Source organism: Acomys russatus, chromosome 12 (genome assembly GCF_903995435.1).
Source record: "Acomys russatus chromosome 12, mAcoRus1.1, whole genome shotgun sequence".
Classification (NCBI taxonomy): Eukaryota; Metazoa; Chordata; class Mammalia; order Rodentia; family Muridae; genus Acomys; species Acomys russatus.
The window spans coordinates 8,013,418-8,037,864 of NC_067148.1; the positions used below are offsets into that span (position 1 = coordinate 8,013,418).

The 24,447-nt window shown below is 42.4% G+C and overlaps 2 protein-coding genes across 4 annotated transcripts in view; one reads left to right on the top strand and one right to left on the bottom strand.

The window, feature by feature from the left end:
- Positions 1-5,278, top strand: part of Slc39a10 (solute carrier family 39 member 10) — a 46,349-nt gene extending 41,071 nt beyond the window's left edge. For all 3 annotated transcript variants that reach the window (XM_051153819.1, XM_051153818.1, XM_051153817.1), the window contains 2 exons: positions 481-671; positions 4,669-5,278. In XM_051153819.1, the coding sequence (XP_051009776.1) occupies positions 481-671; positions 4,669-4,827 (350 nt within the window). In that variant the 3' untranslated portion in view covers positions 4,828-5,278. The remainder of the gene's footprint in view (positions 1-480; positions 672-4,668) is intronic.
- A 2,188-nt stretch (positions 5,279-7,466) lies between these two features.
- Positions 7,467-24,447, bottom strand: part of Dnah7 (dynein axonemal heavy chain 7) — a 248,100-nt gene continuing 231,119 nt past the window's right edge. The window contains exons 64-67 of the mRNA XM_051154521.1: positions 18,935-19,087; positions 17,306-17,483; positions 12,066-12,169; positions 7,467-7,731 (exon numbers count right to left, since the gene is read on the bottom strand). Coding sequence (XP_051010478.1) covers positions 7,525-7,731; positions 12,066-12,169; positions 17,306-17,483; positions 18,935-19,087 — 642 coding nt within the window. The 3' untranslated portion in view covers positions 7,467-7,524. The remainder of the gene's footprint in view (positions 7,732-12,065; positions 12,170-17,305; positions 17,484-18,934; positions 19,088-24,447) is intronic.

The window sequence follows — 24,447 nt, forward strand, 5'->3', positions numbered from 1 at the left end:
ACTTAAAGAGGCTGTTACCACTCTTCTAACTTTGGCTGTTTCCCATCAAAGAGCAGGAATTAACTCTTGATTGGTTTTTGGGGTTTGTTTGATGTTTTTTTCTTTTGAGACAGGCAGGGTTTCTCTGAGTAGCCCTGGTGTCTTAGAACTCGCTTCATAGATCGAGAAGCTGGCCTTGAACTCAGCTATCCACCTGCCTCTGCTTCTCAAGTGATAAGATTAAAGCCATGTGATACTACACCTGGCTTTTTAATTGGCTTTTTCTATATGGTTGCTTGGCCTCCTTGCATGCATACAGATTTATGTAACTGTCCCACACACAGGATGTAGAACAATTCTGTCACCTCTTACACCTCTACCATGTTGGCAAATAATGTCTATATGAAGCATTCTTAATTTTTTTATTGATAGTTTTTTCCACTCAAAGTCGTGCTTTCCAATCCTGTGGTTGTGAACTGGCTCGTGATGTCTGAATTGCAGGTGATTTTGCAGTTCTTCTGAAAGCAGGCATGACTGTAAAGCAGGCGATTGTGTACAACCTCCTCTCTGCCATGATGGCTTACATAGGGATGCTCATAGGCACAGCTGTTGGCCAGTACGCCAACAACATCACACTCTGGATCTTCGCAGTCACGGCAGGCATGTTCCTCTACGTGGCCTTGGTGGACATGGTAAGACGCTTTACGTAACTTCTGTTGTACTGAGCTGGTGAATAGTACACAGCCTTCAGGAATGGAAGGCCTCTTTGGAAGCGGTCGGCAACAGCAGTGCCTTTTTAAAAAATACGGCCAGTTTTAAAGACTGTGACATCTACATAACAATTAGGGAAAGCACTTACCTTAGGGTTTCTTGGAGATGCTGAAGGTTTCTAGCCAACTAATGTCACAACTCAAGTAATAGCAGGTTTTAGAGATATGATTGCAGAACAGTGGTATTTCTAAGGAGACCTTGTGATGTTGGGGTGGGACACTGTGTTGTCACTGTTAACAGATGCAGCCAAGAAAAAGAAAAGAGGACTATATGCATGGCATTCTTTATGTCTGATTTTAAAGATAACAACAACAGCACTTGTTTCATTTTCATTTTACTCCAGCCCTCCAAATATGTTCGACAGTGTTCCTAGGGGGCTGCCGGTTTTTGTAGGTTTCGTTTTTACGTTTTAAGTACATACTACTTTCACCTTTCTTCCTGGAAGTATTTATCAGATAGTTTGAAAACTTTCAGTCCCATCTAAGAATAGCATCCCTCAGTTCCTACACTGACCTGCCAGGGCTTCCTTTTTCACCATCCTGGGATATTGTGTCACTTCCTGTCCATGCTATAGAGCCCCTGTCCTGGGGGTAGACACCCATGCTTCTTGCAGGACCCTCCGTGCTCCTCACGTCTCAGGCAGCACGTCTGCCCTCTGTCTGCTCCTCAAGTGTAGAGCCCACCATCCCTGCTGTGCTTTCTCTCCTTGGCACTTGGGTCTTGATCTGTTGATAGCACACTGAGCATTTGACCGTATTTCTCAAGATTGCTGCCTCTCCCATGAGAAGGCGACTCTAGAGGGACAGGCAACATAATCACCATGCCCTGGAAATGCAGTTCATAGCCACTAGGAATGAAGGTGCCCTGATCCTTGTGCTAGAAAGCTGGAGACCGGAAGAAAGGTTTTGCAGTAAGATTTCATGGGGGAGGGATGATGTTTTTGTTTATTCTTTGATAGTTTTATGCAACGTATTTTGAACCTCTTCCCCAGCTTATGTTAGAGAGCATGCACTACACTATATTTGGAACTATAGAGATGCTGGCTGAAAAGAGAACTAGGGAAGTTGTTTTGGTTTTTAATAATAGGAAATCTAGGCTTAGTTTTACAGACTATGCAAGAGTTTTGGGGAAGCAAGAGGAGCAGGTATGTGAGGTCCTCAGTCCAGTGGTGACAGAGTTTCTCTGATCATTAGTTGTACTCTGGGGAAGTAACTGATGTGACATGAAAGGAAGCACGCGCCCTTTGTACATTTCCTAGCATAGTATGATGCTTTTTCTAATTAGCAGGAAGAAAAATTATTTTAAGAATAGGGCCAGGGAGAAGTCTGCAGATAAAAGCACTTGCCACCATGCCCGGTGATCCGAGCTCTCTACGTGAAACTTTCCAGAAGTCAGGACACTGAGTTCTCAGGGTGCACGGAGAGGACCAACTACTTAATGCACGCTGTCACCTGACCTCCACAGGTGCACTGTACCACACACATGACCTGACCTCCACAGGTGCACTGTAGCACACACATGACCTGACCGCCACAGGTGCACTGTACCACACACATGACCTGACCTCCACAGGTGCACTGTATCACACACATGACCTGACCTCCACAGATACACTGTACCACACACATGACCTGACCTCCACAGGTGCACTGTACCACACACATGACCTGACCGCCACAGGTGCACTGTAGCACACACATGACCTGACCTCCAAAGGTGCACTGTATCACACACATGACCTGACCTCCACAGGTGCACTGTACCACACACATGACCTGACCTCCACAGGTGCACTGTACCACACACATGACCTGACCGCCACAGGTGCACTGTAGCACACACATGACCTGACCTCCAAAGGTGCACTGTATCACACACATGACCTGACCTCCACAGGTGCACTGTATCACACACATGACCTGACCTCCACAGGTGCACTGTAGCACACACATGACCTGATCTCCACAGGTGCACTGTATCACACACACATGACCTGACCTCCACAGGTGCACTGTAGCACACACATGACCTGATCTCCACAGGTGCACTGTATCACACACACATGACCTGACCTCCACAGGTGCACTGTAGCACACACATGACCTGACCTCCACAGGTGCACTGTATCACACACACATGACCTGATCTCCACAGGTGCACTGTATCACACACACATGACCTGACCTCTACAGGTGCACTGTATCACACACATGACCTGATCTCCACAGGTGCACTGTATCACACACACATGACCTGACCTCCACAGGTGCACTGTATCACACACATGACCTGACCTCCACAGGTGCACTGTATCACACACATGACCTGACCTCCACAGGTGCACTGTATCACACACATGACCTGATCTCCACAGGTGCACTGTAGCACACACATGACCTGACCTCCACAGGTGCACTGTAGCACACACATGACCTGACCTCCACAGGTGCACTGTAGCACACATATGACCTGACCTCCACAGGTGCACTGTATCACACACATGACCTGACCTCCACAGGTGCACTGTATCACACACACATGACCTGACCTCCACAGGTGCACTGTAGCACACACATGACCTGACCTCCACAGGTGCACTGTAGCACACACACATGACCTGACCTCCACAGGTACACTGTACCACACACATGACCTGACCTCCACAGGTGCACTGTAGCACACACATGACCTGACCTCCACAGGTGCACTGTATCCCACACACATGACCTGACCTCCACAGGTGCACTGTAGCACACACATGACCTGACCTCCACAGGTGCACTGTAGCACACACATGACCTGACCTCCACAGGTGCACTGTATCACACACATGACCTGACCTCCACAGGTGCACTGTAGCACACACATGACCTGATCTCCACAGGTACACTGTATCACACACACATGACCTGACCTCCACAGGTGCACTATATCACACACATGACCTGACCTCCACAGGTGCACTGTAGCACACACATGACCTGACCTCCACAGGTGCACTGTAGCACACACATGACCTGACCTCCAGAGGTACACTGTATCACACACACAAGACCTGACCTCCACAGGTGCACTGTAGCACACACATGACCTGACCTCCACAGATACACTGTAGCACACACATGACCTGACCTCCACAGGTGCACTGTAGCACACACATGACCTGACCTCCACAGGTGCACTGTAGCACACACACACACAGACCTGACCTCCACAGATGCACTGTAGCACACAACAGTTACTCTCACACAAAGCAAGTAAATGAAATGTAATTGAACATTTTAAATGCCTTCTGTGCACACTGCCAGGTACAGTGTATGCCACTTGTGAAGTTTAGAACACCCCAGCAGGACTACAGCAGTAGAACAACACTACCCGTTTTTGTTTTAGAAAGGCTGCCATAGCTATAGAGAGGATTACCTACCTAAAGCCACTTGAAGGCACTCAGGCAGATGTTGGCAATACACACAAGCTTTACTTGAGGTTCCTAAAAAGCCTCCATGAAAAGAACTTTTCTTTCTGTCTATACCTTTCTTTTTCCTTCCTTCCTTTCCTGTACCCCAGAACCCCACCTCCAGCTTCACCTTTGTGCTGTGTGCCAGTAGGCACTGGTCAGCCCTTTGCTATTGTTACAGCAATTATGGTGCCTTCAGATAAAACTTTTGAGTAGCAGAGACCCAGCATTGTTTTCGTCCTGCTGCCTATGGGAATCCAGAGGGCATTTCTGTGAAATATTCTATATGTTCCTTTCAATATTAAGGGAAGTCAGAAGAAAAAAATATAACAATAAAAACTTAGAGAAAGGAAGAGAATCAATGTAATAAAAAATAGGTTGACGAGAACTGGATATATGAAGTTGCCCATCTGTAAGCAAAGGCATTTAAAGTGTATAATGTTAAGATCGGTTTCTTCTTTCAGCTTCCAGAAATGCTGCATGGTGATGGGGACAATGAAGAGCATGGCTTTTGCCCAGTTGGGCAGTTCATTCTTCAGAATTTAGGGCTGCTGTTTGGATTCGCCATCATGCTGGTTATCGCGCTCTACGAGGACAAAATTGTGTTTGACATCCAGTTCTGACCGCCCCGGCTCCTCTGCTGCCCGCAGACCTGCTCCTGCAGCTTGCCCTCGGCCCTTGTACTGTGCGCACATTGCTCAGAGAGTCAGTGGCCTGCACTGCTCGCAGGGTCTGTAGACTTGAGCCTAACCACAAAAGACTGGTGCTCAGTACTGTTTTCTCTGCATGAATGGGTCTTTTAACAACAAAGTTCGTGATAAAGACAGGAGAAAATGGGACTCCATGAACTGATATCGATAGACATTTAAGACTTTAAAAAAAGAGAGAATCATATAAAACACTAGTCTTTTTATTAGTAGAATCTTTGTGGCTATGCAGAAATAGAAATTAAACCAAAAAAAAATCATTTAAACTTTAAAAATATTTTAAATGGACTTTGAGCAGACATTTTTGTGTGTGTGCTAAGAATGAATTTTAGTGCCCTTTAATTCAGCTACTTATATACGTATGGGATTAGAAACTGTATGACGTCGACTGTAGGAATTCGGGGGGCGCCCAGGCTGCGTTACAGTGTGGAGCGAGCACTGGGGAAAGCCCTTACCCTTGAATCTAGAGTTACTATTTTTGTATATATTTGCATAGTGTTCAAACTTGCAGCCTAAACTACTGAAATTTGTGACTGTACATTTGCGTGAACTTCAGCTTAATGAAATATTCATAACGATTCTTTGCATCACTATATGGGTGTTGAGATTTTCTTTTCAACTTTGTTTTTATTTGGGGGCGGCAAGTCAGAGCATGTAGTCAGATTTTTTTTTTTTTTTTTTTTTTTTTTTAAGTTACCACTTAGAAAATATCAAAGAAGTGGCATTCCATTTCCCTAGATTGCACTAGGCTAATTGGAAAATTTCAGTTCTGGGTGTTCACGTTATTTTATCAGTTTGGTATTGGAACTCGGAGCACATGCTGTGGCTGGTAGTAAAATCCAGGTTTGTGAAGCCTGCAGTCTGTATATAAAATACTGGCTAAACAGTTACTGTACTGGTACCATAGCCGCGTTGGTACCAAGTACCTGACTAAGCCAAAAATACTTCATTTTGTGCCAAGATACACTGTTGGTGCCTGATACCGAATAGTCTATGTTTGGGTGCCTGCTCTTATATCACTGGTCAAGATGTGTGAGTAAGTCACGTTTAGCCTGAATTTTGACTCAGTAACTTGTAGAGTTATGTGCATATAGCTCGGTTTACAGTTTGTGCCACTCGCTTTTCACATATGTGGGGAAACTGTCTGAACCATGTACAGCTAGCTTTATTTTAACTGCTTAGCAGCCAGGATAACCCTGGGGGAAAAAAAACAAATTATAAAAGCCAAACCCTGTCCATTCCATTATAAATGTTTCTATTCAGTCCCTTTTTCAGTTCTTTTCCTCTTACTCTGTGAACTTTTTAAGACAAAATCAAAACTTCAAGAGCAGCACGTGCATCCAGGTGTTAGCAGATACCCGCCAGTATTCTTTGTTCCAAGCAAGGATTCTAGGGTGTTCCTTCTGTAATTTATTCTTGATTTACACCAGTTGGCTTTTTCTGAGCCCTCCTTGCAGTGAGTGGTTTTACACACACACACACACACACACACACACACACACACACACACACACACACACACACACACACACTTTCAGCACTGGGCGTAGCTAGGACAGCCCTTACCTTCACCTCACCGCTGGGCCCTTTGAGCAACCTTGCTAAAAGGTGCTGGTGTACTGAGTACTGCCAACTCCAAGTGACTCATATATTTTGCTTTCAAAACCAAGATGCATTTATGCTTCATTTTTTAGCTTTACACCCATGAGGATTATGCATTCCAGCATTAAATTTGCTTCATTTAAAACAGCTGGAATACACTCCCATTCTAAAATGCCTCACTTGAAGTTGACTGGTGATGCCTACAGTATACAAAGTTTTCTATTCTCAGACAAATGGTATTACCTTCATTTGCTAGAATTGCTTAACCGTCTAGGAGGGCTTTAACCGTTGCTGCTAGAATTTGATAGGGTTCCACCAGTATTTCGTTCTTATATCATTCCAGTGTGTAGTTCAGGTCTCACTAGACAATCCTAATTCCACTACATTTCGTTTGGCTCCAACATTCCACTTAGCTTGATCAGAAGTCTAGTTTTAACATATGCTTGTTGGAGGTCACCAATGTTACTTGTACAATGCTGTCACCATGTGACATCCATATGAATTTTGGTGTATATCACATTGCATTCAATCAGCCTGTGCTTATGTTTAGGAATATAGTACCTAGATGCAGTGTGAGCCTTTTTCCATTAACAGTAAGTCAGTGGCTTAAATGTGATTATGGTCCTGCAAGGTGATACTTGCTAAAATAACTAAACATTTTTTGTTGTCGTCGTAACTGAATCATTTTTTTTAAATTTATAAAGCTGGAAGTGATCAAATGCTGTTTTTTTTTTTTCATTGTCAACAGTGGCGTGTCATTTTATACATGTTCCTAATGCTCATGGAACTCTCCCAAAATAAAGTTATTCAAAAAGAGGAAGTGTGCTGATGTGTTTTTCAGTCTCTTGTCTCAGAACATGACGTTTGAATCCTTCTACTTTAAAGAAGCCAGAATAAAGTCATAATTAAGAATGTTAAATTTATTTAAGCCAAAAAACAAATGTAAGTAAGCAGTGAGCTGTGTTCTACACAGTTTACCTAGAAGCAGGAAGAGACGACGGGACCGTCGCACTAGGAGTTCAGTTGACACAGCAGTGCCACCCCCCGTCCAATCCAGTGCTCCTTGGGGTGGTCGGAGGGAAGAATCATGGAAATCACGAAATTGGTGGAATGGCCTGTGGTGGACAGCGTGCCCCTCCTCTCGCTGGTCTTATACAGTGGAGCAATATAACTTGGCCGGTCTAGTATGTCGGACCTCTTACAGGGTTTTAGCCACATCTGGAAGAAAGTACAAACACCTCTAAGTCGGAGCTATTGTACTGGCATGTACTTTAGCTACTGAGAGTCCCAGACTGAAGTTATGCCTAGAAACCTATGCCCCAGATAGACTATTTTTGTCGACAGTGAAATGATGGTTCAAATACAAAGAAAGACTCCTAACTAGCTCTGAATCCATCTGTAAGGTGAAAAACTCCCAACTTGCATCCTTGCTTACCCCTCTTGGGAGAGCCCTAGGAGAAGGATTTTGCCTGACTTTGGCCATGACCTACTGATACTCAGTTACTGATGGGCATATTGCTGAAACAATCTGGGCAAAAAAAAAAAAAAAAAAATCTCCTGGAGCCACAGAAATACTTTGTCCCCAGAAATGCTCAGCTAGCTACCTGCTGAGGGATGGGGAGCTGCCTGAGGTTCAGCGGCTGGGTAGGCACACCCAAAGTAGCAGGAAGAAAAATCATTGCACTGCATGTGTCCCGGGCCTTACACTTGTCTGGTTGCACACTGCAGGCAAGGAAGGGTAAATACTATGGGTGGGGTGTGTGTGTGCTAGGACTCCTGCTTTATGCTCCCCCCACCCCCACCCCCCGTGAAGCAACTGGACCAGTGTCTAGTCAGAAGAGGGCTAGGACCCTTCACCATTGTTGGAGTAGCCAAGACTAGACCCCATTCAAATAACCATACCCACATCAACAGTGCAGACTTAGTAGCCACAGTCAAAGAAGCTACAAGGAGACTGTGCTGCAGTACCCAGCTGGAAATGAACTCAGCATAGTGAACTGACATCCCAACACACATCTTCACGAGCAAGTCATATTCTATGAAGTTGGTCCACATAAGTGATAGAGAGAATCCATAGCACTAGATGCACAGATTTCAACATACACACAAGTAGTTGTCCAAACATTTTAAAACAGCAGTCTCCTAAAAATAACTCCCTAGAATCATATTCCAAAGACACTGAAGTTGATGAAATGCCCAACAGATTCAAAAGGATGATTATCAAAAACCTTGGGGAGAGGTCTAGGGGTGTGGGTGAGTCGGTGCAGTGTTTTCCTGGGGTTCAGTCCTCGACACCACACGAAGCCAGGCACGGGGGCATAGACCTGCAATCCTAACAGATCCAGTGCCTACATAATTGGCATGCTTGAAGAAGAAAACAAAGACTAAGAGCACAGAAAAACCTATTCAATAAAAGAAAAGCAGAAAGCTTCCCAGTCTTTGATAAACATGGGTATTTGTATATAGACAGGTCGTCTTAGTTCCCCACATCACTCATTACAGTCAAATGCCAAAAGTACAGTACAGAGTAGGTATGTGTGTGTGTGTGTGTGGCTGTGGTGTTCTGTGCTCATATGTGCATCTGCGCATGAACCAAGGGGCTGAAAGGACACTAGACATTTCCCCTATCATGTTCTATGCTGGTTTTTTTAACCAAGGTCTGTCATTTGGCCTTAAAGCTCACTGGGATGGCCAGCAAGCTCCCAGATCTGTCTGTCTGTGTCCTCCAACACGTTTGCTATGTCTGGGGCTACAACACTGCAAAAAGAACTCTCCCTGAGACATCTGTTTAGTGTTGTCTAGAGCACCTGAGGCTGAGTCATCAGGACTTCTAGCCTAACGTTTGTCATTGAGTTTGTATATTGTTAGGGAGTGCCTTCTTCCCTCTCTTTTCACGTGCATTACATATGTATACAATACTTGTTCACGTTGTGTGTGGACGCACATATCTGTACAGGTGCACCGGGGTCTGCATGTGTGTCTATGCCTGTGGTTGATGTTTGGAATCTCAATTACTATTTCAGTTTATTTTTTTGAGATGGGATCTGTCTATTAAATACAGAGTTCACTGATATACTATTGTTAATTCTTCAGGGAACTAGAAAAATCCTGTTTCTGGGGGAGCCCAGCCGACCCAGAATAGCCAACAAGACCCAAAGCAAAAGCAGCAAATCTGAGGTCTCACAATTCCCACTTTGGATGCACACTACAGATGCAGGCTAAGGAAAGCAGCACAGTGTTCACATAAGGATGGCACAGAACATGAAATAGGATGGAAAACAGATGTACCCATTCATCTGCAGCCAACCGATCTTGACAAAAGCGTAAAAATATATGTCAAAGAAAGACTGACCCTTTAGGAAGACAATTTTCTTAGTGTAAGTTATTGCAGTATCTATAAAATAGTATGGAGGTCTTGCAAAAAAGTAAAATAAGACTACCATATGATCTGGCTAGACTGCTCTTCAAATAAATGAAGTCAACATGGAAAAATAATTGCATACCCAAGTTTGTTGTAACAGTAATGATAGATTGATGACAAGTAGATTAAGGTAAGTAGGTAGGTAGGTAGATGATTGAGACACACACATATACATATATATATATATACATACATACATATATACATACGTACATACATACATAGAATGCCATAAAGCATAACAAAATCATTCACAACAAAGTGTTTGTTGGGACCAGAGAATATCAGGGTAAGTGAAGCAAGTCAGCTGTGGAGAGAGAGTCACTGGTGCATTCTCCATCATATGCAGAAGCTTAAGAAGCAGCAAGGGAATGGAAAGAAAGCAGAAACAGGGTGACAGGGATCACAGAGGGTGTTACTGGGTAAAAGAAAAGCAGATGAACATGGCAAGGCACAACACATGGATGCATGGGAACATCCCAGTGAATCCTAATGGAAGATAATGTGCTAATAATTTTTCCAGACAATTACTAAAGCAGTTGTGAAAAAGCATAATTTCCCACTTAGATAAAAACATAACACAATCCTACTCCTTCTTAACTACGATACACTCACATCCTTTTTAGTCAATAAGCGAGTTTCCAGAATGTTAGCCATGCAATTTAGTACATGGCCAGTCTTCAGAACAAGATATTAAGCCCAGCTGGCCTTTGACTTGTAGAGGCAAAGGATAAACAAAAATCATAAACATCTTTTAGAATTTGACGAAATCAATTTATCTCATAGTCATGAGTAGTCCTTGCGGTACATGGCTTGACTGCCCCCATTCGGAACCCTCCTTTAGGGTCCTTACACAATCACATGAAGATGCCAGTGAACAAGACTTGGGGGTGTCTGTTCCTCCCAGATCACTGTAGGATCTGTGGGGTTGTTTTGGGCAGGGGAGCAAGCTGTTTTTGTAACTTACTGATACCATATCTATCAAAACTCTTTCAACTTGGATGTACTCCATTTTAAGTGAAGAACAGATTTTCCTAGAGAAGCTTTGTCATTGGCACCTTTATTGAGAAGAATATTCATTTGTAGACACACCCCTCCCTCTACTCCCTGCAAGCTAATTAACAATGTCCCTGTAAAGGAAAGGAATTGCAACCCCAGCCAGCAATGGTTATTTCACTTTTGGAGTCTCCCGTGCTAAGCCTTCTCTGCCCAGAGCATCTTGGTATGCAGAGAAGAGGATCTGGAAGGCATTCCCAGGTTTGGATGGGCCCCTCCGGTACAGCTGCTATGGTGAGTTTCCACCTACCCATAAGCTGCTTACAGAATCCTACAATTCACGTGACTCTAATAGTCTGTGTCTTCTCGTGCCATCCTGGATGCATGCTTCAGAGTATGCAAAAATCTATTTTGTCACTATGCAGTTACATGAAGAAACAATTACATGCTGTGGGTACCATTCATGAACTGTTTATTTGCACGTTTCATAAAGCTCCAGAATCCACTTCTCACCCTCAAACCTACCCGGGCAGCGCACAGTCGCTAACTGGCAAGGGTCGAGTTGTCCATATCCCACACGTTCTCGCGGCTGTAATTGGACCAGGGCAAGTCCTGCTTTCTTGTTTTCAGCTCATAACTGTAAAGGACTATGCTCTTCATGGTTCGTTCAGTGCTCAGTCGCTAACCTTCTTGGGCTGGTTTGTTGGCATTCCATTATTTAAAATAAGTCACGGGCAAAAGGCTGAAGCCCAAGCCAAAAAGTTCCTATGTGCACAAAGGCTGAGGGATGAGCCTCATCCAACGAGAACCACAGTGACCCTGACCATGAGTCAGTGTCAATGGGTAAAAACTGTATAGTAAGCGATTTTCCTTTAAACAGGAACAGTGCAACAGTGTGCACCAATCAACCAATAAAAAGGCTGAGACCGCAGAACCCCAATCCAGAATCCCACTAAAAACAAACATATTCAATAACTCAGCCCTGAGAGTGGCTTTATAGAACTAAGTTACGCTGAACGAGAAGAGCAGACCATATGCGCATACATCCATATGCAGGGCATGTGCATGAACGGGCCATATGCTGTACATACATCCATATGCAGGCACATGTGCGTGCATGTCAGCAAATACTAACCACAGGGACTGTATCATAGAGAACTTTAGGATGTGATTCTGCAAGCTTCTTGATCTTTCTGTTCCAGGAAGCTCCATCCAGAAACAATCCATGAATATAAACACCTAAACAAAGAAGAAGGAAGGTAACATTCAGAGATGCACACTAAGTTCTGTATCTGGAATTCCTATTGGGAAGACCAGGCACACACATTGTTATAATATATAAAGAAAGATATATAATATATATATATATATATATATATATATATATATATATATAAAGAAAGAGCTGGCATGAAAGGAGATTTATTGTCGGGAAAAAGGGAAGAGGAAAGGAAAGGGGAGGGTTCCCATGACGGGGGTGGGGGGAGGGTGGGAGTGTGTGTGGAAGGAGAAGGAGAGAGGTGCATGAGTGAGTGAGGGAGGGATGGCAGATGGGTCTTTTTTATCCACCATGCACCTGGCAGGGGCAGGGAATGAGGCCAGAGGTTGCTAGGCAACCTAGAAGCAGGCAATTAGAATAACATCTCTCCCTTTTTAATTTTTTAAAATGAAGAGCTAGGAAGGGGTGTCGAGGCAGGGATGATGACGTTGGACTGCTTCTCATACAAGACAAGTTAAAGTGTATTAATGCAGGTTCATTGGAAACAGCTCTTGGTCATCATGTGTGTGAGTGTGAGGGGGGTCGGGGGGGGGCGAGTGGGAGAGTGCCAGCCATAGCTTCTCAGGTTCCCCTCCTCTCTGCCTACCTCCCCTTCCACTGTTCAATGTGTTCCGTTAATTATTGAGTCACCTAGATGTAACGATCAATCCAGACAATAAGAATCTTAGGTAAAATGCCTGGAATAGCCGATACTAAACACTAAATAAACTGACAACAGCTTCCTAGATTCAGTGTGACATTTAGTTATTGGTTTACTTATTTACCTTTTGAGACAAGGTCTTGAGGTAGGCAGACTGGCTGTAATCTCTCAATGCTCCCGCCTCAGCTCCCCAAGTACTAGAGTTATACATGTGTCAACACACTGGACACCTTTTCACTGTTTTACTCTTAGTAAACAGAGCAAGCCTGGCTTGTAAGGCTGGAACACCAGAAGCAGATACACATGGAAGTGTATACAAGGAGAAAAGCTGAAGGAGAGGCAGAGGTTGGGGGGAAACTCAGATTCCAGCCAAAGCTACGCTCAGATAGTGTCTCTGAGCCCCCTCCGGGGGTCTCATGAGAAAGGGATTTCTTGGGGGGGGCAGAAATCCCATCTTTCCAGATCATTCTGTGGTTTCTCACTTTTTTTCATGCAGTGATAGTAGGATGGAGTAAGCTGGAATGCCACACAGCCTAGCGTGTGGATAAGCACATTTTTGGGGGGTAAAAACTTACAAGCATGTTTGTGTGCATACAAAATAAAATTCATAATTTGACAAATATCTATCCTTAATGATGTTACACTGTGACAGACAAATGAATAAAAAAATTAACTATAGTTTCAGCAAGACACTCTCCACTGAGGAGTGTGCTGTTTTCAAATCTCTTCATGAAGTACTCCATACAGTAGGCTGGGAAGAAAGCAGTTGAAAATGAGGCCAGATGGCCTGCACTTAAGTCTTGTCTCTGTCCAATGCTATTGTTGAGTCCTTGGGGAAGTTCGCCTCCCTGAGCCCAAGTGTGTGCCTCCACAAAACAACTGTGCCACAAAGTGTTGGGGGTTGGTCTGATGCTATGTATACAAATGCTAGATCCTGGGTCCCAAGATCTAGCTACAGTAAGTCGGTCTTTTCTTGTGTAAACCTTGCTCCCAATTATCTCTGGTTGGTTATAAAGAAGGCTGAACAGCCTGTAACTGGGCAGAGTAAAAGTAGGTGGAGCTTTGGTTCCCAGGCTTGGGGTCTGAGGTAGGGACCATGAAGCAAGAGAAAGAGGAGAAAAAGAAGGAGAAAAGAAGAAAAGCAAAAGATGGAGAGAGAGAGAGAGAGAGAGAGAGAGAGAGAGAGAGAGAGAGAGAGAGAGAGAGAGAGAGAGATGGCCTGATGGAGCAGATCCAGCCCACACAGGCCAAAGGATCGGCAAGTAACTTGGGGGAGTGCGACTGGGCAGTAGCCGGACTAACTTAGAAAATTAGTATAAATCGCACCTGCCCAGTTATTGTGCTTAAAGCTTGTTTAAATAAATCAATAAGTCTCTGATTCAATTACTAGGGAACTAACTGGGTCATAGGAAAGCCCTCTAGAATTAAGAAATATTCAGCAACAACAGGATTATTATGAAGATTAAATATATATATCTGAGCAGTTTGTGTGGCACAGACATGGAAGAGGACACCACCGCTCTCTAAGGGCAAGGCCCTTCCTTTGGTTTTCCTTTACTCAAAGCTCTCTTGCTCCTTTCCTATGTACTATATTTAGAATAAATATTTATCCTTTTGGCATTCCCTAGCGATGTTGAATTTTATGAGGACAAGGGCTCAGCTTATCTTTTATAGTAATAAACTGTATGGAGAAGAGATTTTTTTAAAGCTTATATAATAAAGGAAATAAATGAAACTACGTGTCGTTAAGCTTGTAATTAGGCAATGTGCACATTCCAAATGCACTAATAACAGGGGGACTCTGAATAGATGGTCAGATAATGATGGGTTAGGCACCTGCTGCTGGGAAAAGCATGAATAGTTATAACAGCATGCGGCCCCAGTGTCTCTGCTTCCCTGTGTGCTTATTGTCCCTAAAACATTTCTGCAGGGAAGAATCGGAGTGAAGGGTGCTGTAAAATCTTGGCCAGCTTCTATAAACTCGAAAGTGAGTTTCAGGCTCTATGATGCCTGGGAGTTCCACTGCAGCATTTGAGGGCCGGGTGCTGCTAGGGACTGAGGAGAGAAGGGTGAAGTCAGGCTCTGCATTTGTACTGTCACAGGAGAGGGACAACAAAAGGGAAACACCTGGATCACCATGGAATGGGCCAATGCTGCCAACTTTATAAGAAGACAGGAGAGGGCTTGGTAATACGCTGGCATGCCACAGAGGCCAGACAGTGCAGTGGCAGGTGCTAGGGAGCTGCCGATTTAATGGAGATGAGGAAAAAGCCATAGGGTTCTGGCTGGCTAGTAGTGTTATTTACTGAAATTAATTATAGGTTCTACATATCTAGGGGATGCTAGAGTTAGCAGTTATGGATACAGCCTTCTGGACCACAGAGGAAGCCTCTAGCAAGGAGATGTTCAAAGACATCAAAAATGGATGAGCTCACCCGGAGTTAGGATGTATTAGTAAACAGAAATGAACAAGGACTTTGTCCTTGGAGACTCCAACAGCTCAAGTCACATAGGCCAGCAAGAGGCATAAATCTGGACAATAAGAGGGAAAACCCAGCACGTGATGTTCTAGACCTAACAAGGGGAGGAAAGTGTGTCTTCTAGAAAGATAAATGGCAACAGAAATTGCTAAGAAGGTAAGATGAAGTCAAAGGGGGAAACCACGCCAACACGGAAACCATCAGTGACGCTGAAGAGAAAGGCATCTGTAGAGTGGAGCAGATACAAGGAAGGAGCAACACAGCTCAGTACTTGAGTCTCATGCAAGGCCAGTCTCTTGAGATATTTTGTTGTTAGGAAGTATAAAAACAGGACAGCAGTGGGTATCAAGACGACAGAAAAATTCATTGAGTGCTTCTAAGATGCGGGATGCCAGAGTGTGCTGTGTGTACTTTGGGATTGCCCATTGCTGAGTCTGTTGATTCCAGAAAGAGAAGGAGCCATTAAAGAAACAAAGTCCTACAGAAGAAAAGAAAGGTGGTCTGGATTCCCAGGAGGTGCATGTGTGTGCAGGCTCACAGATTTGGTGGTGCTAACAACTGTTTTCTTAGCTCTCCACTTTCACGAGAATGAGGCGAGAGAGGAAGATATGGGACATCGAGAGCACAAGTTTTGGCAAGTTTCCCAGAGGCACAGCAGGATGGCTTCGTATAACCATAATCACGAGTTGTGTAACATCCAGATGGAAGCGAAACCATGTGCCACAGTAAGGTGAGGCAATTATCAGGGTGACTGCGTCTAGTAGTCAGTGTCTCACACTTGGGCATAAACTGGTTGAGGGAAGAAGAGCCTACACTGTTGCTTCTTGCTCTTCAGTGCCTACCAGGGTGGGCCAGTGATAACTAAGGAAGTGCAGTTGCCTGTGACATGTTGGTTGAAACAGTAAATATTAACAGTCACTGAGAAGTAAATGTCATTAATTTAAAGTCAGCACTGTTTTGGTAAAGTTTAGCACTTTTTGGCTTTTCTGCTTTTAAAAAAGTAGTATTTATTTGAAGTAGTGGCCTTATCCAAAGCATTTACATTTTATTTGTGTTTGCCTATGTTTACTGCATTTTATTTCTTTTGTGTATATGAGTGTGTGTGTGTGTATGTGTGTGTGTGTGTGTGTGCCAAGAAACATGTGGAGGTCAGAGGAGAACTTGTATGATTCCATTCTCTTTTTCTACCATGTGGATACTAGGGATTGAATTTAGGTTGTCAGGGTTGGCAGAACATGTCCTTTCTCATGGAGTCATCTTGGTGGCCCCCACTAGATTTAAAATAAAACACCACAGACACCACAAAGCATTTAAAAGACAACCAATCAAGAAAGAGAGTGCTTCTTCATAACCCTCCTGGTCTTCACCTGTCTCCAGGACCTCAACTATCAAGAATGACTGCTGCTTAAGCCAAGAGTTGTACTCAGATTCCAGCATCCATGAAAAATGCCAGGCATGGCTGTGTGCACACTAATAACTCCGGCACTATAGTGGGCAGACACAAGAAAATCCGGGGGGGCACACTAGAGGTCATCCCACTACCAGGTTCAGTGAGAGACCCTGCCTCAAAGGAATAAGGCAAAGACTGAGGAATAGGACGATCATCATCCTCTGGTCTCCAGAGGCATTTTCACGCAGGTATGTGACTATACCACACTCACACATAGCATCCTCTGTCTGTCTCTCTATCTCTCTCTTGCACACACACACACACACACACACACACACACACACACACACACACACACACTGTTACCATTAGCTGTAAGTATCAGAATAATACATAACAGTAGAGGATGCGTGTATCAGGGATTTGAAAACGTATTGTCTTCAAGACACTCCATCGTGATTGCCCAAGGCCAACACTAGATTCATCTCTGTTTTATATACGTCTGGTTTTTTTGACAGGTGAGAAGTTAAGCATCAATGCTATGCTTCTGCCCACTGCAGTCAGTTCACTCGGCCACTATACTTACCATCCTCAGGAGCAGTTTTATATTCTTTGTCATCCATCACTTCATAGTCAAAGCCAAGAAGATCAATTGGGATCGTGAATTTTCTGGCGTAGTTCTGCTGCGCACCAGTCAGGAAGGCTTGTGTGAAGAAGAAGCCGGAAAGCCAGAAGACTGGAGGAGGTCCCACCTCGTACCATTGCTGTGGTGGATCCAGAAGGAAATGATAGCACAACGGTTACAGATTTCCAACAGATATCAATGAATTGTGTCTCCACACTTGCCTATTACCTTGTAAGCAAACTGGCAGAGGGGATCCAGTGAGCATCAAGGCACACCCTTAAGGTTTGAAAATAATTATCAAAGGAGTATTTGGTTCTGACTCAACACTATCTCCATCACACTAGCTTGGGAAGTACAATGCATGAAATGCTGAGTAGATGTCTGCTTTAGACATATCCAGTGGTTTCTCCAGAAACCCTACATATCATTGTGAACTCATACTCATTGTTAGAAAACATGGTATGTTTCCACAAAGTCTGCTCATACGGTAATAGTCACATTATTTCTTCCTAATCAATTAGTCATTACTACCCAGTAGAGTATTCTTTTAAAAGGTTTTCTTTCTACTTTACTAAAACACTATGAAATCCAATATATGGAAACACAGTACTGTCAAAGAACACAAACAAGCAGAGCAGTGAATGCTTATGGGGTTTAGAAATATAATGACACTCTAACTCTGGATTTATTTCACAGGGCTTGATGATGATGAACTGTTGAATAACAAGTGACTGAATAGCAAATTATAGAAGCCTCTCTGAAGAAATGGATTAAAACCCTTCATTCAAGAAGAGCCCACAGTTTGGCCTCAGTTTCCAAGCACCATCCTGGTCCTTCAGTGTCCAACTCTGGTACATCTGAGGGATGGTATTGTGAAAGTGAACTGTTCATTTTATCCCTGAGGAAACTTCCTCAATGTTTTTGTTCTGTTTGCTTAAATATTGCATGTGGCCTGGAATTCACTATGAGTCCCAGATAGTAGCACGGGTTGGCCTTGAATTTGTAGGTGATCCTTCTGTCTCAGGCACCCAAGTGCTGGGATTTCATGTATGAGCCATCACGTCTGACTTCCCCATAGCTCCGTGACATATATGCAGCATCCATGCAATTAATTGCTTTTTCAAATGTATAGTGGCACATCCATTGGCAGATAACTAGGTGTGAGGATTCTCCCTTCTCCAGTTGCTACTGTTTTGGATGGAGACGGCAGAGCTAGAAGGTTGCACTGGGCAATGAAGAAAGCGTTTCGTCTTTACAAGCTTGTCTGGCTCTCCAACATGCTCTGTTATAGGGTTCCACTTTATGACGTCATGGGACGTCAACATATCACATGTCTCTCTCTCCAAAGCATGTCATTTACTTAACAATACCTCCTACTTAAGATGCAGAATATAGGATGTATTCTCTCTCTCTCTCTCTCTCTCTCTCTCTCTCTCTCTCTCTCTCTCTCTCTTTCTCTCCATATATATATATAAGGTCATTTGTGCCTGGAATATGCATGATGCACAGTATTATTCTCCCATATACTCAACAACCTGCTGAATGTGAAGCCAGAAGAAACTAAGAGTGTGTCCATACGGATGACCTCACCTGCAGGAACTTTAGTCTTGCAAGGAAGTCATTCACATAGCTGCCGAGGGGCTTAAGGCTGGGGTAGGATTTGCCCATCCACATCCCTGGAATTTTGACATTCAGAATGCTGCTGACTACTTCTTCCAGCTCTGTAGACATCACAACGAGCCCCTGAAACACGACAGACCTCAGTGAACTCAGCAGTGGAGGTCCCCCCCCTTTTTTTTAAGCTTTTTTTTTCACATTTTCTTCATTAATAATGGTGAGATTTATTTGCGCTAATGAGGAAGACATAAAGCTTTTCAAACCTTCCTTAGAAGAAGAGTAGTTATCTAGCCAAATTTTAGAGGAAAATCTTGACCACTACATGACTGTTCAGTAGCTACTGGATCAGTCTACCTTTCATTTAATTTACCTGCCTGTTAAAGGCGAATTTGTATTGGCCCCCTAGCCTACCTTCTTAAAGTCACAGTGCTGGATATAAAACTAAGAAACTGAGTCACTCTAGGGAGTCAAAAAGGTCTGAACTGTGGGGAGTCAACTGTCAGTCTAGTTGCTCTTGTGCTGTTCTGAAGACCCCCATGCCTGGATCTGAAGCTCCGAGGGTCTTCAAATGCCTGCCTTAGAGGTGTTGGCAAGAAACAACTTGACAAAATCAAGGGTTTTTTTTTGTTTGTTTGTTGTTGCAAAGAAAAGTTTAGTTTTAAAAGTGAATGTATGTACGTACGTATGTATGTATGTATGTATGTACGTACGTATTATTGTTTATTTGGTTTTGCATTTGGGCTACATGTTATTGTCATTTCTGTTTTTTAAAATCTGACCTAATCTGAAGATTTTGGAATACATTCACTGGATTAAACATACATATATTTCACTTGCCTTTTTGAAAACCCACTGAAACAGCAGTGAACGATTCTATGTCTTACAGGCATGAGCCTAGAAAGTCTAAACAGAAATGGAGGAAGGAGCCACCACAGCATGATTCTGGGAGCTAGAAAAAGACCTCTAGTAGCTGATGTAGCATTTGGTTTTGTGTGGTACGTTGATTCAAACCTGAGGCTTCACAGGTGCTGAGCAAATGCTGTACTGCTGGGTATGTCCCTGCCCAGCCGCCCTGATGCTGCTCCAAACCAGGAAGGATAGCTGTGCTAAAAGAAAAGGAATTCGAAACCTAGTTTCCAGAACAAATTCTTAGGTCCCTTCCCCACAGCTGCATACCATCAGTTTTGAGCTGTAAATGCCAACAAATACGGAATAAAAACAACAAAACAAAACAAAACAAAAACCTGAAACAGTGATTGTCCTGTGCAGGTGAGGTCAGTTTTCACACTGGAACCAACAGTTAGGTGGGTGCAGGCTTTTGGGAGCTGACACCCTTTTTACGCCTCTTTTCTCTTTCAGTTCCCCCAATACTAGAAGCTAGTTTTGATCTTCCAGGAAAGAGGCAGAAAGAGTCAGGTCAAGGAGAACCATCTAATGGTGCTGATGTTTCTTGCCAAACAGCCCAGCCAGTATCACACTGCAGTAAGGACCACACTCAACTGTCATCAGTGCCATTACACCGTCCTCTGCGCAATGGCCCATACCCAACTACAAGCAGAAAACTAGGCACTATATGTAGCGTGCCACAGGAGGTGCCCAATGGGAAACAGCGGTTTTCAACTTAGCGTTCAGTTGTTAAAGACAAAGAGGGCTATAGATGGTAACCCATCCTATTAATTTACTGGGATAAAGCATTCATGATACAGCCCTGAGACTATAGTACCTATTGAGATGTCCTACCTACACATTACAAGTAAAAGTTTTCAGGCTGGAGAGATGGCTCAGTGGTTAAGAGCACCACCTGCTCTTCCAGAGGTCCTGAGTTCAATTCCCAGCAACCACATGGTGCCTCACAGCCACCTATAATGTGATCTGATGCCCTCTGCTGCATAAAACATTCATATACAATAAAAAAAGTTTGAACTCATGACTAGGAAACAAGGCCATGGGTTCAGTCCTCAGCTCTGAAACAAATAAACAAAAAACAGAACAAAATAGATTTTCTTACTAAAATTCTTAAATATTTCAGATTTGGGGACTTTTGCACATATCTAATAAGATATTAGGGGTGAGGCACAAGTCTAAACAAAATTTTATTTATATTTAATATTTACATTATATAATAGATAGAGGTATTTTTACGTAATGTTTTCAGCATACTTTCATTTTGATGTTCATAAGTAACTCATACTTACGTAATTACGCATGTAATTCTCTACGCGTGGGCTATATTTGCAGTTGTAGAGCTTGGGAATTTGGAAAGTTTCAGACTAGATAATCTCAACCTATAAGAGCAATAACTTACTGTCTTGTTCTTTCTCCCATTTACTTAGTCATTTCTGTTGAATTTTTTAAATGATGACTCTGGTTTATTAGATATTTATTTTGCATTTCATTAAGTTGATCTAATTTTTTGTTTTTCATATGTATTTATGAAGATGTGTTCTGTTGCTGATTCATTATGATTTAATGGAAATTATGTTTAACTTTTCATACTTGTTTTTTAATTTTTGATGTTATAATTACATAGTTTTCCCTTCTCTTTCCTCTCCTCAAACCTTCCTACATATCCTTACTTGCTCTTACAAATTCATAGCCTCTTTTTTTATTATTTGTGGTTACAATTATATGCTTATATTTATGTACATATACATTCCTAAATAGAGCCTGCTCCATAGCTATGATGTCACTCGTATGCATGCTTTCAGTGCTGACCATTCAGTACTGGACAGCCAACAGCTGTGCTCATTGCATTCAATTTCTCATTAATTTTTTCCCTTGGCAGTGCATTGTTGTGTGTTATATTGAACTTATAAATATATGGAAATTGCATTTGCTTTTTGTTCTTTATTTCTAACTCATTTACACTATAATCAGAGAATGTACCCTGATAATATCAATCTTTTATTTTAGTGAGCGGTGCTGGTTTGTTTTGTTGTTGTTGGTTTTTTTTTTTGGTTTTTGTTTTTTGTTTTTTTGCATGGTAAATACTTCTAGATACTCAATATAAATTTGGGAAACACATGGTACTATCATTAGATTGTGTTCAATACATCATTGTGTCATTTTATAAACGGGTGGTTCAGTTCTCCCATCCCCCATTGTCTCCCCTCCCTGGTCCCTCTTCTTCTCTTCAGCTTTAGGTTTTAAATTTCTTTCTCCTGGTATTGAATGTATAAGACATCCTTTTCCTTGTTTAAGAGAAATAAATTATTTATTTTGAATCTATCTCACTTAACGATTTAAAAACAAGCCTCAGCAAAGTAGCATAATTTTTATTAGCTATACTGCTAACTGCATCCCATAAATTCTGACAAGAATTTCTTTCATCTGTTATTTGACTTTTGAAAATACTCCAGTATGCAACATCTCATAAAAAATTAGGGATGAATGGTCTGAATTGTTAAAAAAAAATAGTCAAATGTCCCTAAATTAAAAGAAATTCTAAGAAACTCTTGTGAAAGATAGAACACTGAACTTATGTGGAAACTTCATCCTGGCCTGGGACCTGGACCAGAAAAAAATCACATCACTGGGACAACTGATAGGGCTGAGACTTTGCTGCTTTGATACAATGGTAACTTAAATCTATCATTCTTGAGTGAGATATTTGTAATGCCATATTTTTAAATCATATCTTTTTATTAGAAGGGATACAGTGTAAGCAAGTTATTTTCAAATAATTTATTATGTATTTATATGAACAGATTTATGAAAAAGAGGAAAAGGAAAAGAACACACATAATAGAGGGGTGGGAGACAGTGGGGGAGAGAGAGAGAGAGAGAGAGAGAGAGAGAGAGAGAGAGAGAGAGAGAGTACCAATTTCAGGTGGGTTGGACCTTACTGAGCATATACCCATGTTTAAAATACAAAATTCATAAAGGTCTACATCAGCGACCCTAGATCCACCTTCCTCATTCTGTGGACATTTCACTGTGCATATTATAACAACCACTGAATAATATTTGATTTACGTTGTTTCCTATGAAGATAACGGACATTCCTGTGCTGTGACCTCGAATGCGTGTATATGTATAAACATATACGAGGATGAAGGGTATTTCATTTTTAACTGATATTCCCAGCAGTGCCCCAAAGTTGTACCAGTTTACATTTTCAGAGATATGAGAATTCTGACATTCTGTGGACAGTGAGCATGAACAGCGTTCTTGGAGTGTGGCTGTCATTTGCTGGTGCCCCTCAAGGCAAAATGGAGTCCTCTTATGTTTAATTTTAGTTGGCCTTTTCTTTTTTTTTCCTTTCTTTTCTTTTTTTTTTGCAACTTCAATTTTAAAAAAGATGTTTGTTTACTATTTTATTTATGTGTGTGTGTGTTTCCGCATGTATATACCACGTGTGTGCCATATCAGTAGAAGCCAGAAGGGAACGTACAACCCTTTGGAGCTGTAGTCCCAGGCAGTTGTGAGCTGCCTGCCATGAGTGCTGGGAAGCAAACTCAGGTCCTCTGCAAGAGAGGCAAGTGCTCTTAACCACTGAAACATTTCTTCAGGCCCTCATTTTGAATTTTTAGTAATCTTAAAAATAAGATATTAAACCAATTATCTAATTTTTTTCAAGTTCCTTAATAGAATACTTTTTAAAAAAACCTGTTGACAATATGGTCAACAGTATCTTTGTTTATTATAGTATTTATGTTATATTTATAAAAGTGGAAGAAATAGATATTTTTCCTATTGCACCAACCAGGATTTATAATTTGGAAATTTTTTTTAATTTTTTTATTAATTTTATTAATTAATTAATTAATTTATTTATTATTACATCTAAATTGTTAGCCCATCCCTTGTATCCTCCTATTCCTCCCTCCCGCCCACTTCCCCCCTACTCCCCTCTCCTATGTCTGTGCCTGAGGGGGACCTCTTCCCCCTATATATGCTCTTGGTAACTTGTTATCCTTCCTCTGAGTACCACCAGGCCTCCCCATCCAGGGGGCGTGGTCAGAAATGAGGCACCAGAGTTCGTGTGAAAGTCAGGTCTCATTCTCCACTCAACGGTGGGGAATGTCCTGTCCATTGGCTAGTCTGGGTAGGGGTTTGAAGTTTACTGCCTATATTTTCCTTGGCTGGTGCCATAGTTTGAGGAGGACCCCAGGACCCAGATCCACCTTTTTCATTATAACAATCTGAAAAAATACACATAATTCTAACCCTGAAGTATAATTTTTCCCAATTGAATTGGCTGGAATATTTCACCAAGATAGAGAGAGAATAGATGACTGTAAGATCCGGCTACATTGCTACATCAGCCACAGAGGCCATTGCAAGTTAGGATTTTCAAATTTTGACTATTTTGCCACATTAAAGGATATTTAGAGAACAGTTAGAAATGACTCTAAGAAAGAAAATGGTTGCACATTCATAGCAGTTGGGGGTGGGATAGCGAATAGGAGAAATTTGCTCCAAAATAACTTGTGCTCATTAGTGCTACCAAAACATCTGAGGTAATTTATGAATGCTATTCCAGC